General features: G+C 40.4%; 1 protein-coding gene across 1 annotated transcript in view; it reads left to right on the forward strand.

The window, feature by feature from the left end:
* LOC138958748 (cGMP-dependent protein kinase 1-like) overlaps positions 1–18,880 on the forward strand; it is a gene marked incomplete in the record, with an annotated part of 79,816 nt that overhangs the window by 26,662 nt on the left and 34,274 nt on the right. Inside the window, 1 exon segment of the mRNA XM_070330024.1 lies at positions 5,232–5,345. Within this exon segment, the coding sequence (XP_070186125.1) occupies positions 5,232–5,345 (114 nt within the window).

The following is an 18,880-nucleotide window of genomic DNA, read 5'->3' on the forward strand; positions in this document are numbered from 1 at the left end:
CACACACACACACACACACACACACACACACACTATTGGTTTCTCTCACATTATTGGTTTCTCTAGTCACACCTCACCCTCCGACCTCTCTCATCTCATTCACATGTACACACAGTCTGGCACCGTCAGTATCTCTCCGTAGATATTTATATAGCCACAGGAAGGGACGCAACGTCTTTGATGCAATGAAAAGTGTGTGGAAACACCTTCCTTTTTCAAAGACCAATCTGAATTTCAAAGCCACGAACGCGCTTTGAAGCCTATGTTTATGTGAGCAGCGAAATCTGGGAGACTCCTGCATGAGCTAATCATTCAGATCCTCCTTTATGGAAAGCAATGAGTATCTATACCCAACTACCCCCCCCCCCCCAACCTCCCTACCCCCTCCCCTCTCAACCTTTCCATCTCATCATAGTTTGTTCTCCTCATCCAGCACATCCTCCCTTCTACGTCATTATTCTCCATCCCAAATGAAAAGAGTTCCTAAGCTGTTTTAGTCAACGATCGCCAGATGCCTAACTGACTACAGATATGGGTTCCTGGCTGTAGAATTCATATTTGATTTTTAGAAAGTAAGACTCTGATGAACACTTCCAATCACATCAAAGGTGTATTGCGTCCCTTAAAAGCTCTATATGATAAACTCAGAATTACACATTCTTGCCACCTGTCTGTCAGTATAAATCAGAGAGAGATGTTCATCGCCAGCCACAATTCAATTTCTCAATTTGATCTACGAAAGTATTTTTGTATTAAAATGTAGAGTTTTGTATTGTATAGTGTTGTAATGTAGTGTGTTGTATTGTATTGTATTTTATTGTGTTGTGTTGTGTTGTGTTGTGTTGTGTTGTATTGAATTACATTGTATTGAATTGTATTGTTTTGTATTGTGTTGTGTTGTGTTGTGTTGTGTTGTATTGGATTGTATTGTATGTTGTGTTGTGTTGTGTTGTGTTGTGTCGTGTCGTGTCGTGTCGTGTCGTGTCGTGTCGTGTCGTGTGTTGTGTTATGCTATATGCTATATGCTATGCTATGCTATGCTCATTCTGATAATCATCGGGTCCACGCTATCGCTCATGGTCTCTCTGACCGGATGCATAATTACTACGCGGAATCTATCAAAACAAGAATACAGAGTTATCTCCCATCTGAGACGAAAGTGATTGCAGATTGGCCGACTTCGACAGTAATCTCCGTTCTATTCCCTACAGTTATGATAAAGACGTCGTTCTAAGGTCAAAACAAGTCGAAATGTTGAGACTGCTGTGGGAAGGAGACCGTGATATTGTTGCATCACTCCCAACTGGTTAAGCTTACGGAAAAAAAGTATCGTCTGCTTCGTAGCCAAAGTTGATTATCACGTGACACTTTTGCCATATTTAGAGTTGTTTGCAAAGTAAATACACCCGCGAAAGATAGCTCGCTTGAAACTGTCAATTCCTTAGTAATTTAAAAATTACACAACACCATGAAAAATCATTATCGACGATCGCGAATCTGCTTATATCAATAACACATTACGAGAAGCTCTAAATATGTAAAACATCGATTTCTTACCCACAGAAAGAAAACCAAGGCATCCTGCCAGGGATAAATGAGAGCCGAAGGGAAGTAACTCATTTTGACCTGAGTTCAGGATGATGCTATGCTATGCTATGTCATTGCACTGCATTGGATTGCATTGCAAAATTGCATTGTATTGTATTGCATCGCATTGTATTGTGTAGAGAAAATATGAAAAGCTTCTGCCTCGATCTTTACTCTAGAAATCGCCGATGTCATACAAATCGACTTTCCTCTTGAACAAATCAATCACCAAATAATTAAAATTACTCCAACATGCAGAAACACACACCTCTTTTCTTTTTTCATGCATTCCTCCTATCAATATTATTTGTCTTTATTTTTTTTCTCACCGCCGTGGTTAATGCTAAAGACACATTCGTCTGCCAGTTTTCCTCTCCCTCCTTCCAACAGTCAATCTTTCGTCTGTCTCGTCATCTTATTACTCAGTTAGCTTTACAGCGCCTTTGTTTGTGTGTGTATGTGTGTTATACCGCCGTCATCAATCCTGGAAGAACATCGCGTCTTTTTTTCCCCTTCTCCCTCCTTCCAAAAGTTACTCTCGTGTCTGTGTCGCCGTCTTTTTTATTTTTTATTTTTTTGAAATTCTCTTTTTTGGAGTTTTTTTAAAATATTGTTTTTATATATTATTTTTTTATTATTTTTTTTACATGAAGAGTCTTTACATTACATTACATCACATACACAATGGGACAATTACAACACACAGTGGGTGGGGGTGGGGGGTGTGTCGCCGTCCTATTATGCAGGTATATGTGCCCTAACCTTTCGTTTTCCAACCAGAGCAAATCACTGTTTTGTCTGGCAGGCAAGATATTTTCTTTATTGCATCTCCGCCACTTAGTTTTGTGTTTGTGTGGTGCAAAAGAAACAGCACGCGTTCACCTTTCTCTAAATGGCCTCCCACGTCTCGTAACAAGTCCCACGCCGGAAACCGCCATTTTTCTTGATCGGGGGAAGAGAACACTCTTTTTGTTATTTAGACGTCACGCATTACTAACAAATGGCTCCCTTGTGAATAAATTGAATCATTTATTTTCTTTGTTTCCTTTGCGGAAGGTCAAGTTAGTGCATGCTATTGTTGCTGGTCATTTTGGATATAATTCACATTCAGAATTTGTTGCTTGGACTTCAGCAAAACAGATTGTATAATTTCCCCTATTTATGATTAAAAAAGCGTTTATTATACAAGACCGAAAGAAAGGCCGCCCACTATTTAATTTACAGCAGAATTTGGTTTCGGAAGGATATCTAAAATATTAAAAAAACACATTATTTCAGAGATAATTTGTTTTACATAATCCATCAACTGCCAGCTAATATATCAGTCACTTCACTGTTGGCCAGGTAAACCATTAAAACACTCACTCACATAACGGTGTTTCAGAAGCACTAGAAATTCTCATTGCAGAGACATGCCAAACACTTTTGAGGAAGAGAGTGGAATGGACTTGCATTTATACTTGTCTATTCAGACAGAGAGAGAGAGAGAGAGAGAGAGAGAGAGAGAGAGAGAGAGAGAGAGAGAGAGAGAGAGAGAGAGACAGACAGACAGACAGACAGACAGACAATAAGACAATAAGACAATAAGACAGACAATTAGACAGACAGACAGACCATACACAGATACAAGAGAATATTCGCCTGGTCTATACGATTCACCTGAGATTTCGCGGCAGAAATGTCATCACAGTCTCCCATTATCTATCGAGCAATGCTATTCCTTCAAGCTGACCTTTTGATTTACCCGAATCTAGGCGTAATCGTTTGTTGGATCCTGCAGAGCAAACAGAACGTTACCCTGCGCGTCCAATCGCTGGCTAAAATGTCATCGAACTTCCGTTGCCGTTTCTGCTATCTGTCACATGGCTTATTCGCTAGCTGCTTCTTTGATCGCTATAGAAAACGCTAATACTGCGCCTTTTGTCTTGTTGCTTGTCGGAAACGCGGGTTCGTGCAACATCTACGATGCGCTGGGTTGTGTTTCCCATTGAATGAATCTCTGTCTCGTTCTATCTGCCTGCCTACCTGCCTGCATCTCTCTCAATGTATATATATGTGGTTTTCTTTCTTTGTGTGTTTATCTTCGTCTGCCTGTCTGTCTGTCCTCCAACCCTCGTCTCCGTCTCTGTGTCTTTGTCCATGTCTGTCTGTCATTCGATCTGCCTGTCTCAGTCTGTCTCTCCGTCTGTCTCTCTGTCTGTTTGTCTATCTCTAACTGTCTCACCCATCTCTGTGTCTCTGTGTCTCTCTGTGTCTCTTTCGGTCTGTTTGTCTTTCTGCCTGTCTGTCTGTCTCTGTCTCTCTTTCTCTCCATCTGAAATTCACACTGACCGGTTTCAAGCGATCGAACAGTTATCGAAATCCAATTGCCGTAGGGTCTTTAACATGTGCAAGTATATCTCCGGAGCTCAAGTGCTCTTCTTGTACATTGTTATGTTGAAGGGACAGGTGACAAAGGAACTGCTGGAAGCCTTTAGAGGATTAACCCTAGCCAAGACAAAATCGTTTCAAATCAGCCCGAGAGCTACATATAGTACCTTTTGATGTTTGAAACGAAATCACCACACACCAGTAATACCTTAACATTAGTGTTTGAACGATCAATAATACAAATTTTAAACGCTGTCTTAGGGTAGTATTTGCAGACGGTAGATTCTCCATGAACTATCAATAATTAAGATTTTAAACGCTGTCTTAGGGTAGTATTTGCAGACGGTAGATTCTCCATGAACTATCAATAATTAAGATTTTAAACGCTGTCTTAGGGTAGTATTTGCAGACGGCAGATTCTCCATGAACTATCAATAATTAAGATTTTAAACGCTGTCTTAGGGTAGTATTTGCAGACAGCAGATTCTCCATGAACTTTGCATGCGCTTCATCCTACTTCTTTCCGCTCTGGCAGCAGTTGAAGGGTATTACACACGCTTGATTACAGATTAAATCCAACGGGTTTTGTCTGCTGGACGTCTACGTACCCGCCAGCACCCAATAAATCAAACAATGAATTGAATCGGTATTCCAACGCTGAGAGAAGGATTTCCCCCAAGCTCAAATTTATTTAACAAAATATTAAATGTGTCTTAAAGAGTATTTGCTTAACGTTCATGGCGTTTAAGGTACAACCATCCTTGCATGTTTAACGTGTGCAGATAAGACATAAGACATAAGACATAAGATTTTATTACAACCAGGTGCAGTACACAGGCATATATCTTGGTTTGAGTTCATTCAATACATAATACATTCAAAACAACAACCAAACAGAGATGCATATGTTTCTTAAACGGAAGTTTTGAATCTCTCCGGACAATAAAATGGAGGTGACAAAATAAGGTCAGAAACATGTCTCCCAGAGATCACTGCCGCGGGGTATTTAAAATGTGCTAGCATAGGTCTTAGCAGTTTTGGAGGGGGGCTAAAGAAAGCCAGACTTGAGAACATATACACCTGAGAAATAACTACCAAAGGGTGTTTGATGTGTGAAGAAATATGTGTATCTTAACCGGGATATCTGTTTCTTTTCAGAGGATAAGATTAAGAAGATAAGGTAAGAAACATGAAGGTCTTACACACAATTGCCGTGGGATGTTTAACGTGTGCAAATAGGTGTGTCTTCACCAGTATTTCTGTTTCTTTTCCAGAGGGCAAGGTGGAGGTGACGAAGGAGGGACAGAAACTGTGCAACATGGGTGCCGGCAAGGTGTTTGGAGAGTTGGCCATTCTCTACAACTGTACCAGGACTGCCTCCGTCAAAGGTAGGTGTTCGTGTGCTATACTCAGTGGTGAACGTGTGCTATGGAGAGTGAAGTGTCTGTGATTGTGTATTATGTGTTGACATTGCGAGTGGGCACCTGTTGTGTGTGTGTGTCTTCAGATGTGCACATCTTACACATCCATCACACACTGTCTGTATCTGTCTGTTTCTCTTTATTTCTGTTTCTGTCCATCTCCCCGTCTCTATCTCTCTGTCTCTGTCTCTGTCTCTGTCTCCGTCCCTCTCCACACACACACACACGCACGCACGCACGCACGCATGCACGCACGTACGCACGCACACACACACACACACATACACACACACACACACACACACACACGCACACACACACACACACACACACACACACACACACACACACACACACACACACACACACACACTGTAACTTTCTCGCTTTCTATTTTGTGTTTTCATGTACGTTTCAATCAGCGTGTTTTCACGACGTCCGTTTGAACACTCTCAGTTGTTTTAAGCACATTACTTGACATGACAGCAACTCATTCAGCATCTTCCCCAAATATATCTCACAAGAAAAAGACTATCCCTGAAAGGAGCAAACAAGCAAGCAAATAGATAACGTTGCACAGCCATGTCCTTCAGAAATGAGTTGGCATTAACGGCAAACAATCAGGGTAGCTCAGATGGTAGAGCACTTGACTTGTGATCCTAAGACCACAGGTTCGAATCCAGGCAGGAAAGTACACGAGTCAACTCTATGTGCAGACTCAGATACGGTATCCATGTCCCACCCCCGTGTCACCACAGTGGCACGTAATAGACCTCGGTCATTCTGCCAAAAGTACAGGTGGCTGATTACACCAAAACACGCACACACCTGGGTAGCGCGACCCTTTGTTGCTGGTAGCTTTTGACTGGGAGGAAGCGACCCGAGTTTCCCAGAATTCGGATGATAGAGTAAATGAAATGAAATTAAATACAACTATTTGAAAAAGGGACTGTCCTTCCCACGTTGAAGATAGTGTTGTCCGCCACAGATCTGCGCCGGCTTTTACGTGGAATGAGATCATTCTTTTACTTGCACGCAACACCAGTTTGTTTGTTTGTTTGTTTGTTTGCTTAACGCCCAGCCGACCACGAAGGGCCATATCAGGGCGGTGCTGCTTTGACATATAACGTGCGCCACACACAAGACAGAAGTCGCAGCACAGGCTTCATGTCTCACCCAGTCACATTATTCTGACACCGGACCAACCAGTCCTAGCACTAACCCCATAATGCCAGACGCCAGGCGGAGCAGCCACTAGATTGCCAATTTTAAAGTCTTCGGTATGACCCGGCCGGGGTTCGAACCCACGACCTCCCGATCACGAGGCCGACGCCTTACCACTAGGCCAACCGTGCCGGTACGCAACACCAGTACTTAGTAATCAACCGCTTGTCTGCAATATGTGCAGGGTGGGATTAAAAAAGAATGTAATTAGCGAATTAACATAGTTGTCGCATCCGACATTGAAGACACCAAAGAAATGTCACTCTGCACAGGAAGTGACCATGCAGGCAGTGAAGTTGTGTTATGTATCTAAGTGTAAGAGTGATTTTATATCGTGTACAATTCTGAACAGATCTGTGGTGACGAACATTAACGTTTACACGAGAAGGCAAGTACCTTTAACCTTCGCCCGTCCGGGTTATCGACTACACACGGAAGTCATCGTAAGGCCGTGCGGACCCATGCTTCTCATTTCCTTCTTTGAGAAACATGGGTCCGCACGGCCCTACGATGTTTGTAGTCTAAATATGACCTTTATTTCCCTCTTAATTACTTCTCGCTGACATTTTAGGACATAAGAGCTTTTTAGGTGCCTGAGGCATTCTTAAAAGCTCATTAAAAAATTCCAACTAGTTTAAGAGATATTTGCAATTAAACACCCTTCTGGGTCCACACGGACCCACGATCACCGGCGAAAGTTATGGCAGTCACTGTAGCAGCCTCCACGTTATATTGTCTGCGAAAAAAGGCATACTCGTATGTCTACGCTTGCTAAATCACGCGTATAAATGTCAACAACGTAGCTAAATCTGTTCATCGTATTACGCGCGGAGTTTTAATGTCACAGTGGGAGTCTTAATGTCACAGTGGGAGTCTTAATGTCACAGTGGGAGTCTTAATGTCACAGTGGGAGTCTTAATGTCACAGTGGGAGTCTTAATGTCACAGTGGGAGTCTTAATGTCACAGTGGGAGTCTTAATGTCACAGTGGGAATCTTAATGTCACAGTGGGAGTCTTAATGTCTCAGTGGGAGTCTTAATGTCACAGTGGGAGTCTTAATGTCACAGTGGGAGTCTTAATGTCACAGTGGGAGTCTTAATGTCTCAGTGGGAGTCTTAATGTCACAGTGGGAGTCTTAATGTCTCAGTGGGAGTCTTAATGTCACAGTGGGAGTCTTAATGTCACAGTGGGAGTCTTAATGTCTCAGTGGGAGTCTTAATGTCACAGTGGGAGTCTTAATGTCACAGTGGGAGTCTTAATGTCACAGTGGGAGTCTTAATGTCTCAGTGGGAGTCTTAATGTCACAGTGGGAGTCTTAATGTCACAGTGGGAGTCTTAATGTCACAGTGGGAGTCTTAATGTCACAGTGGGAGTCTCAACGCAAAGACATTTTAAACGTTTGCTTTTTACTGTAAATTGAAATCCGAGGTACATGTTCGTTGAAAGCCAAAACCAGCTTCGATCTTTTAGAAAAAACAGCGTTACGTGACAACGAATGAAGGTATTATGAAACGCTTTAGTCAAGATAGAATCCTTTTGAAATTGTAACCAAGGAACCAGGTTCCCTTGAATTTGTTTTTCAAACCAAATGTGTTTCTAACTGGTTTGCTTTTTGATGTGCAGTTTTGTCGAAAATAAAAATAGCGTTTAATTCTGAGGTAATGGCGTGCAAGGGGCGGTGGAAGTTAGCATAAACACTGTTTTAACGTACAAAGAGTTTACACCGAAGAACAAAAGTTGTCTGTTTAATTTTTCATTGACCCCACTTAACACCCCATAGTTTCAACAAGTCGAAACGAAATGCTTCTTGTCTGGCAGTTTTCTTGATGTCAGATATACCCTTTCCTCTTTTTTTAATCGTTATGTGGGCGACACATCATCATCATCATCATCATCATCATCATCATCATCATCATCATCATCATCATCATCATCATCATCATCATCATCATCATCATCATCATCATCATCATCATCATCATCAGTATTCTACTAATGGAAGTGTGCCCATCCTCTCATCGTCACTCCCTTTTCCACCCTGTTATCTTCGCTCCCCCCTCCTCTTCCACTGATTATCTTATTCGTGAAAACGTTAGTTTAGTAAAGCCTTCGAAAAAGCTTAAAGGACAGCTCGCCGTCTTTTCAGCTTTTAAAAGAATCCGATGTCTTAAGCAAAATTCGACTATTCGGACCCAATGTGTGCCGTTAGCTTTTATTTCACAAACAACTGCTCGAGGTCAACCCCCATGTGTTGTGACATATTTAAATGCTTGTTGGACAAACATGCATACACGCAGAAGATTCCCCACGACAGAAGATACTGGATAGTTGAGCAGACAATCCATTTGGAGGTGGTTTGATATAACATATTTAATTTGGTTCATATCTCCTTTGTGAATAAACTGGAATTCATCAAAACCTCTGAATGAAAACACTCCTCCGCTTTTTCAGCTTGAAAAGAGCTTGATCTCTCGAAGGAAATGTGATATTCCGAACCCAACCTGTGCTGTCAGCTTTTAAGTCAGAAACAACAGCTAGAAGGTCAAACACGTACGTTCTTACCCAACAAAAGGTGTATTGGCGGACGTGCTTGGAAAAACAAAGAAACAGTAGCAAATGCAAAGGTCATTCTCATCTGTTATACACAATGGTTGGGCGGTTAGAGTGTATTTTTGTCCTCAACTCACGTGAAACGAAAAAATGAGCAATCCAAAAAATAGTTGACTAAATATGGAAAACGAATGCACAGAAGGAGAAATTAAATGAAAAACCCAAAAAAAGACCAATGAAGAAGGATGCTCACCCCCTATTTACAAGAAAAAGAAGAAAAAAAAGGAAAAAAAAGAAGAAAAAAAAGGAAAGATAAAAAAAAGAGAGAAGGAAACAGTCAGTGAAAGGGTTGAAGCAGCCTGCATGCAACTGAGGTTTAAAAAAAAAAAAAAAAAAAGAGAGAAAAAAAAGGGGAACTACAAATGCACAGAAGGAGAAATGAAATGAAAAACGATCAACGAAAGAAGGAGAACATTGAGAAATAATGCAGCACAATTTTCAAAGCAATGTGTATTCATCGTCTCAATCGAAAGTATTATTTGAAGTTTATTTGAAAACTTCAGTTACAACTTAACAAATGTCAAATAATAATTGTGAAATAATGCAGCACAATTTTCAAAGCTATGTGTATTCATCGTCTCAATCGAAAGTATTATTTCAAGTTTATTTGAAAACTTTACTTAAAACATAACAAATGTCAAATAATAATTGTGAAATGCCTGACGTTTATATAAGTGTCGAAACTGGCCGCTTAAAGGCACAGTGCAGCTCACAGCCTTCGTTTTGCGTTTTTGTTGCAGCTGAGTGCATTTACTGTTCAAAAATCCTCCTATGGTAGTAAAACAAACCCAAAACTACCCAACGACGACATCTGTGAAGCTCGACAGTTTCTTGTTCACGCGAGTGCATGAATTAACCTAGTTATTACGTTGGTGTTTGGTCGGAGTTCGATTCAACTGAGTGATTCCGGCCTCCATTTTGTTTTACACAAACTCATGATGACGTCTGACATAGTTTGCTAGTGACGTGTCTTTTTGTGCATGATGTGGTGATCTACCTGATTTAAATTTAGATCCAAAAATAGGTCAAGACCAGCCGGGTCCGAGTACGAAATTAATTCGTAAAAAAATCGCAGTTCTTGACTCTTTGGGTGCAAGTCAATGAAACTTGGTAGTTCTTCTAACGGATAGCTGCCTGAGGTATGACTAAAAGCCCCAGGGGCTCCGTGCACCTGGATTTGACAAGTTCAGTACCTTTAAGGGGTGGGGATTGGGGCGTTCGTAGAGGGCGGGGAGACTGAAAAACAAAACAACTTAAAAGATCTATTTACGATGCAATTTCATGGAAAACAATTTCAAAGACCTTTCGTATTGACCTTTAAAGGTTTTAATTTTAGCTTAACTCGGATGATGATTTACCATTAAGTCAGAAATAGATTGAATATACGCCTGTTTCTAATGTGTCGATATTAATTTTCTCTCTGTAAGTTCCACCTAGACATCATTATTTTGAATTGAAAAAGGAATGGGAAAGGAAGACATTCCTTCCCGATCCTACAGTATTTCCACATCCATTGTAAGAGAATCGATAACACGAAATGTAAGCCAAAAACTTTAAATGTCAGATTGATCCGGATCTGTCGCTTTCTTGAAAATACGTTTTAAAAACAGACAGAAAAAGAGGAGGAGGAAGGAAAAAAAAAAGTTTAACGAAGAAAGAAGAGGAAGAGAAATTAGGAAGGAGGTATAAGCAAAGAAGTAGAAGAGGAATATGTTTCAACATTTACGTTCACGACAGCTTACAGAAGTTTGATTTACGGGTTGTGTCAGCCGAAACAAAAGGCTGTGCTCGAGTTGCACATGACGTTTGCACGTAAAATTCCATTGGTTTTGTCTGTTTATTTTGACCGTGAATGTTGGTTTGCGTAGGCCGTTGCTAGGCTATTGCTCCCTCGTTCCTTCTTTTTTTTGTATTGCTCGTTCACCACCCTGAGTGTCCTTGTTTTCAACCCCTCGACCGACGGGCGAAGTGGCGCAGTGGTAAGACGTCGGTCTCCTAATCGGGAGGCCGTGAGTTCGAATCCCGGTCGATGTCGCCTGGTGGGTTAAGAGTGGAGATTTTTCCGATCTCCCAGGTCAACTTATGTGCAGACCTGCTAGTGACTTAAACCCCTTCGTGTGTACACGCAAGCACAAGACCAAGTGCGCACGGAAAAGATCCTGTAATCCATGTCGGAGTTCGGTGGGTTATGGAAACACGAAAATACCCAGCATGCCTACCCAACGAAAGCGGAGTGAAGCTGACTATGCTCTCAGAGTATCGTTTGGGGAACCCAAATGGGCTCACGAGCTCACACGTCACCAGAATTTCTGGAACGCTGAAGAATAAGAAGAACCCATCGACCCTACTGCCTTCACCCCTTTTAAAAAAGAAAGAAATGAGAGGAAGGTTTGCCTTGATATCTGTTTAAAACATACCAGGATTTGTCTTAAATTCATGTACTGGAATGTTTTATCTATCTATCTATTTATCTGTCTGTCTGTCTGTCTGTCTGTCTGTCTGTCTGTCCGTCCGTCCGTCCGTCCGTCCGTCCGTCCGTCCGTCCGTCTGTCTGTCTGTCTATGTATCTATCTATTTGTCTATCTGTCTGAGACAGACAGTTTTAAGCAACGAACCTCAAACTATTTTCAGGCATCAATCAATTGTAATGTACTTGTCTCGTTATACTGACTGCCTTCAGAATTACCTTTGTGCGTATCTAGGCGCTGCATTTTTTCAAGTAAATCCATTCTACTTCGAAGCTACAGGAAGGTGGCAAAGCTAGCACTATCACATTATTAAATGCCCCATTATTACACACCCTGGATTACATCATATAGTTTGAAATTAAAAGACCGTACAAGATTTATTCATACTATTGCTGTGCATGTAGACACACCACAAGCTTGGGAACTCTTTCGTAAGATAAGGAACCAATACACAGATGCTATTCGAACGCAAAAGAAACAATATTTAGAGGAACTAGACCGGTCCGTATCTGATCCAAAGAAATTTGGTCAGAAGCAGTGGTGGAAGTTAGTTAACAGGTTTATGGCAAAGAAAGGCTCTGACCAAAACGAAATCCCGCCACTAACAGTTGATTGTAAAACCTATTTTGAAGACCAGGAAAAGGCTGAATTATTTAATATGTCTTTTGTTAAACAATCAGAAATAAACGACACAGACGATAATGTTCCCGATATAGACAATGCTGAGTTTTTTTATCGACGATATGGTCGTGACTTCCGAAGAAGTGAAAAGTGTAATAGAAAGTCTTGATACATCTAAAGCTGTCGGGCCTGATAAAATTCATAATAAGATTCTTATTGCAAGTTAACCTATAATAGCAGAACCTCTATCTATTTTATTTACTAGATCATTAAATGAGGGTGTATTTCAAAGCATATGGAAAACAGCACACATAACACCGATATTTAAAAAGGGGGATAAAGGAGACTGTTCAAATTATCGTCCCATCTCACTCTTAAGCTGCGTAGGTAAAGTTCTTGAAAAATGTGTTCAGAAACATGTGTTTGATTATTTTGTATCGAATAACATAATTACACCTTCCCAGTCTGGTTTTATTCCCGGTGACTCCACTGTGTGCCAGTTAACATGCCTTTATAACGACTTTTGCAAGTCACTCGACGACAACATTACTGTCCAGGCAATCTTTTTCGACATTTCCAAAGCATTTGACAGAGTCTGGCACAAAGGTCTTCTAAGAAAGTTATTTGCACTAGGCATTCGAGGTCAGATGTTTAATTGGTTGCAAAACTATTTAACTGATCGAACACAAGCAGTGGTGCTTAAACGAAGTATGTCTAGCTACTTACCTGTGCAAACAGGCGTTCCACAAGGCTTTATTCTAGGACCTCTCCTTTTTACATTTAGTCAAGTTTTGACTAAATGTTTTAACATAGAGGGGGAATCGAGACGAGGGTCGTGGTGTATGTGTGTGTGTGTGTGTGTGTGTGTGTGTGTGTGTGTGTGTGTGTGTGTGTGTGTGTGTGTGTGTGTGTGTGTGTGTCTGTGTGTGTGTGTGTAGAGCGATTCAGACTAAACTACTGGACCGATCTTTATGAAATTTGACATGAGAGTTTCTGGGAATGATATCCCCGGACGTTTTTTTCTTTTTTTCGATAAATGTCTTTGATGACGTCATATCCGGCTTTTTGTAAAAGTTGAGGCGGCACTGTCACACCCTCATTTTTCAATCAAATTGATTGAAATTTTGGCCAAGCAATCTTCGACGAAGGCCGGACTTCGGTATTGCATTTCAGTTTGGTGGCTTAAAAATTAATTAATGACTTTGGTCATTAAAAATCTGAAAATTGTAAAAAAAAAAAAATTATAAAACGATCCAAATTTACGTTCATCTTATTCTTCATCATTTTCTGATTCCAAAAACATATAAATATGTTATATTTGGATTAAAAACAAGCTCTGAAAATTAAAAATATAAAAATTATGATTAAAATTAAATTTCCGAAATCGTTTCAAAAACTATTTCATCTTATTCCTTGTCGGTTCCTGATTCCAAAAACATATAGATATGATATGCTTGGATTAAAAACACGCTCAGAAAGTTAAAACGAAGAGAGGTACAGTAAAGCGTGCTATGAAGCACAGCGCAACCGCTACAGCGCCAAACAGGCTCGTCACTTTCACTGCCTTTTGCACTAGCGGCGGACTACGTTCAGTTTCATTCTGTGAGTTCCACAGCTTGACTAAATGTAGTAATTTCGCCTTACGCGTCTTGTTCTTGTTTACATTAACGACATAGTTGATAACGTTGAATCCATTATTAAACTGTTTGCCGACGATACAAGTATGTATTTAAGCCTGGAAAATTCTCAGATGCGAACAGATATTTTTAACTCAGATCTTGATAAAAATCGACCAGTGGGCTAGACAGTGGAAAGTTAAATTTAATCAAAGTAAAACAAAACTTCTGAATATAAGCAGGAAAAGAAATCCAGATTACATCCCTTTAAACTTCGGTGGCACAATTTTACAAGAAACTGAAAGTCATAAACATCTTGGTATTATTATTCAGAATAACGGTAAGTGAGAGTTACATATTAAATCTGTTATAGCAAAATGCCGTACACTAGTAGCTTGCTTACGATCTTATAAATATAGACTAGGCAGAAAAGCTTTAGAAATAATGTACAAATCCTTCATATTGCCACATTTTGATTATGCTGATGTTCTCTGGGATAACTGCCCTAAGGAGTTAGCCACCGAGCTCGAAAGTATTCACTTAGATGCAATTCGAACCATTGTTGGAGCAGTCCGCGGTTCAAGCCATCAAAAATGGTACGATGAGTCAGGCTTTATTTCATTACTAGAGAGGCGTAAACGTCACAAATTAATATTATTTCACAAGATCGTTCACCGCAAGGTGCCAAACTACTTATTTGCGGTATTGCCACCATTGATATCAACTAATAACCCATATCACCGTCGCAGACCTCTAGACAGGAACGTTCCATCGTTTAAAACTGAATTATACAGAAACTCATTTCTCCGATCTACTACACAACTCTGGAATTCTTTACCAGACTATATAAAACTTAGTGACTCCCTAAGTGAATTTAAGCACTTTTTGTCAAAAACGATTTAAGTCCGCCGTGTTATTTTTATTCTGGAGATCGCATGTCACAAATAATTCCCTGTAAGCTCAGGTTATATATAAGTGATCTTAATAACGATCTAGTGAGACGTCACGTTGCTACAGATGCATCTTGTGACTGCAGATTCCCGTCCGATTCTGTAAAACACTTCATACTCGATTGTCCAAATTATCGCGAAGCACGTCAAGAAACTATACATACCCTCCCTAATCACACAATTCACCTCCCCCACCTTTTAAACGGAGACAGACAGTATTCTTTAGATTTGAACAGGAAAGTTCAGGCCTCTTTGGGCAAACCAGAATAAATGCTCTACAAGCCGGACAACAACTTTACAACTTTAACTTCTGCACATCTCCTACCCATCCCTCTTCTTTTATTCATCTTCTTTCCCCCCCCCCCCCTCCTTCCTTTTACTGTCTTTCTTTATAATCATTATGCAACGTTTATTACGTTATTAATAGATTTGGTTTATTTAGACAAATTGTTCAGCCGTTACCGCCTTATGTTGTACTGTCTGTCATGCAGGAACACCACTATAAGCTTCTAGCTTGTTGCTGTTTCTGTGAACTTTGTATACATGTCATGATTGTAACCTTTGTTAAAATAAACTTATGTTTAACCCAAATGCCCCATTAATGGCATGCGTGGGATGCACCAAACGTCCTTAATGTATCTCTGACGGTCGACTTTTGCGATACCCAGATTTTTGTTCTATCTGAAATTCAGGTAACTTTTGCCAGCCATAACTCTGACACCATAGACTACGCTCTCTACGTCTACCGTGTGTCTTCACCAGACGGAACACCTTCCGTGCGTCGCCCACTCTCTCCCTTTCCCTCTATCTATTTTCAGCGTTCCAGAGAAGAGTCCTTCAAAACCTAATAACCAGCCCTATAACATCATCCACACTTCTTGCCCGGGGTCCAAGGGGGTCTTGCCGCCACCAGCTCACACATCCAATATCCTACCGTCATGCTATTCCTTCCGTCCGCTTAATAACCTTCTGCATTTGCCAGTTATGCAAATGAGCCAGACCCTTTCCGTTGACCCCCATTTGCTTGTCAAGACCGACCCGTCTCGGTGAAGTCGTCCTTCATGCAGTCTTGGTCTAGGTCTCGGTTCCGGTCTTGGCCAACCGTGTTCGTTATGAACTTGCACGATTGGTTCAGAATTGTGAGGTTTACAAACATCGTTGGGTAACAGTGACACATGAGAATCTTCAGACTTTTGGCTGAAATCGGACTTTTTCTATGAGCACCAGGAATGCAGTTTCAGAGCTATTGCATTGTGCCCAGAATGTCTACATTATGTGTGAGTCATAGATAACTTTCAGATTTGTTTTAAATCATCCCAGTTCCCAAATTCTAACTGAAATGTTTATATTAGTGGAGGTTTACTTCTGAGCTGATCGGTCGAGAATTCAAGTTGGGTTTGTGAAAAGGTTTGGGGTAACTGAAAGATTTGAATTATTGGAGGTCAAACTTCTTAGCTGATTGGTCAAGAATCTATGTTCAGACTGTGTTGGGTAACTGACAGGTTTATATTATTGGAAGTTAAGCTGTTGAGAAAGTTTGGTTTGCGACAAAATATTTGGGTAGCTGAAAGGTGTCTTTGAATTTGTTCTTTGCGAAATGTGATAGTTTTGAAGAAGTAATTTTAAGACAAAATCTTTGTTGTTTGTACATGTGTAAATTTGCCCTGATTTCATTGCTATAAACGTCTTAATTGCTCTATGAATGACTGGTTAGACCAGAGTCATTCTCTAAATATGTTAAGATAAAAGGTTTGGGGATCACTGAACATAAATTAATTTCTTTACATGATAGCTAGTGAGATAGGTAGACCCAGAAACATCCCAACACTTAATTATCTTAAGCTCTCAGTCTGAAAGAGTAAATAACTCAGCTCAGCGTAGAAAATAACAAGTCGCGTAAGGCGAAAATACAATATTTAGTCAAGTAGCTGTCGAACTCACAGAATGAAACTGAACGCAATGCCATTTTTCAACAAGACCGTATACTCGTAGCATCGTCAGTCCACCGCTCATGGCAAAGGCAGTGAAATTGACAAGAAGAGCGGGGTAGTAGTTGCGCTAAGAAGGATATAGCACGCTTTTCTGTACCTCTCTTTGTTTTAACTTTCTGAGCGTGTTTTTAATCCAAACATATCATATCTATATGTTTTTGGAATCAGGAACCGACAAGGAATACGATGAAAGTGTTTTTAAATTGATTTGGAAAATTTTATTTTGATAATAATTTTTATATATTTAATTTTCAGAGCTTGTTTTTAATCCGAATATAACATATTTATATGTTTTTGGAATCAGCAAATGATGGAGAATAAGATAAACGTAAATTTGGATCGTTTTATAAATTTTTATTTTTTTTTACAATTTTCAGATATTTAATGACCAAAGTCATTAATTAATTTTTAAGCCACCAAGCTGAAATGCAATACCGAAGTCCCGGGCTTCGTCGAAGATTACTTGACCAAAATTTCAACCAATTTGGTTGAAAAATGAGGGCGTGACAGTGCCGCCTCAACTTTCACGAAAAGCCGGATATGACGTCATCAAAGACAATTATCAAAAAAATGAAAAAAACGTTCGGGGATATCATACCCAGGAACTCTCATGTCAAATTTCATAACGATCGGTCCAGTAGTTTAGTCTGAATCGCTCTACACGCACGCACGCACACACAGACAGACAGACACACACACAGACAGACACACACACATACATCACGACCCTCGTTTCGATTCCCCCTCGATGTTAAAATATTTAGTCAAAACTTGACTAAATATAAAAACAGAGAGAAAAAAAACACCTGGGCGTGATTTGTATAGTTTTCTGAAAGTTCTCCCTCGACGCACACGACTGAAAAATTGCGGCCAAGACCAGGCAGAGTATATTTCATATACAGTGCGATCTCTGCGCCTCTGTATCTAACTCTCTATCGTTCCGGACAGTTCTGGCAAATAGACGATACAGATTCGATTTGAAGTCGGAGATCATTGGCAGACGGCCAGACGTCTGGAGAAATGTGTTTGGTAGCAAGTTAGAGGCTACGAGTAAGGCTTGGACGTGCGAGAGTGGAAAGTGTTGTGTTTATGGGTAAATCTGCGAGTGCGTGCGTGCGCGCGCGCGTGAGTGTGTGTGTGTGTGTGTGTGTACGTGCGTGCGTGCATGGGGGGAGGGGGGGGGGGTTTGGGAGATGGGTTGGTGTGCGTGTGTGCATGTGTGTGAGTGTTTAAGGGGTAAGCGAAATGCATTGCAGGTAGAAGGGCGAGACTTATTTCTATTCGTACAGATGTGATAATTGTCAGATACTTCTGATGCACGCGCGAAAGCACCTGCGCATTTATTCATTCACAAAAATAGGATCGCGTAAACTCCTTCAATCTGCAAGTCACCCTCTGTCTCTCCAGTTGCTTGGGTGTATTTTCCTATGTCCGCATTTGGCACGACAGAATGTGCTCTCTTTCCGTTCTTTCCATTGTTATTCTTTTTACATTTAGTCAAGTTTTGACTAAATGTTTTAACATAGAGGGGGAATCGAGACGAGGGTCGTGGTGTATGTGTGTGTGTGTGTGTGTGTGTGTGTGTGTGTGTGTGTGTGTGTGTGTGTGCGTGTATGTGTGTAGAGCGATTCAGACTACTGGACCGATCTTTATGAAATTTGACATGAAAGTTCATGGGTAAGATATCCCCGGACGTTTTTTTCATTTTTTCGATAAATACCTTTGATGACGTCATATCCGGCTTTTTGTAAAAGTTTAGGCGGCACTGTCACACCCTCATTTTTCAATTAATTTGATTGAAATTTTGGCAAAGCAATCTTCTACGAAGGCCGGGGTTTGGTATTGCATTTCAGCTTGATGGCTTAAAAACTAATGAGTGAGTTTGGTCATTAAAAATCGGAAACTTGTAATTAAAATTATTTTTTTTATTAAACGATCCACAAATAATTTCATCTTATTCTTCGTCATTTTCTGATTCCAAAATCATATAAATATGTTATATTTGGCTTAAAAACAAGCTCT

This window comes from Littorina saxatilis, linkage group LG2 (assembly GCF_037325665.1).
Source record: "Littorina saxatilis isolate snail1 linkage group LG2, US_GU_Lsax_2.0, whole genome shotgun sequence".
Taxonomy (NCBI): domain Eukaryota; kingdom Metazoa; phylum Mollusca; class Gastropoda; order Littorinimorpha; family Littorinidae; genus Littorina; species Littorina saxatilis.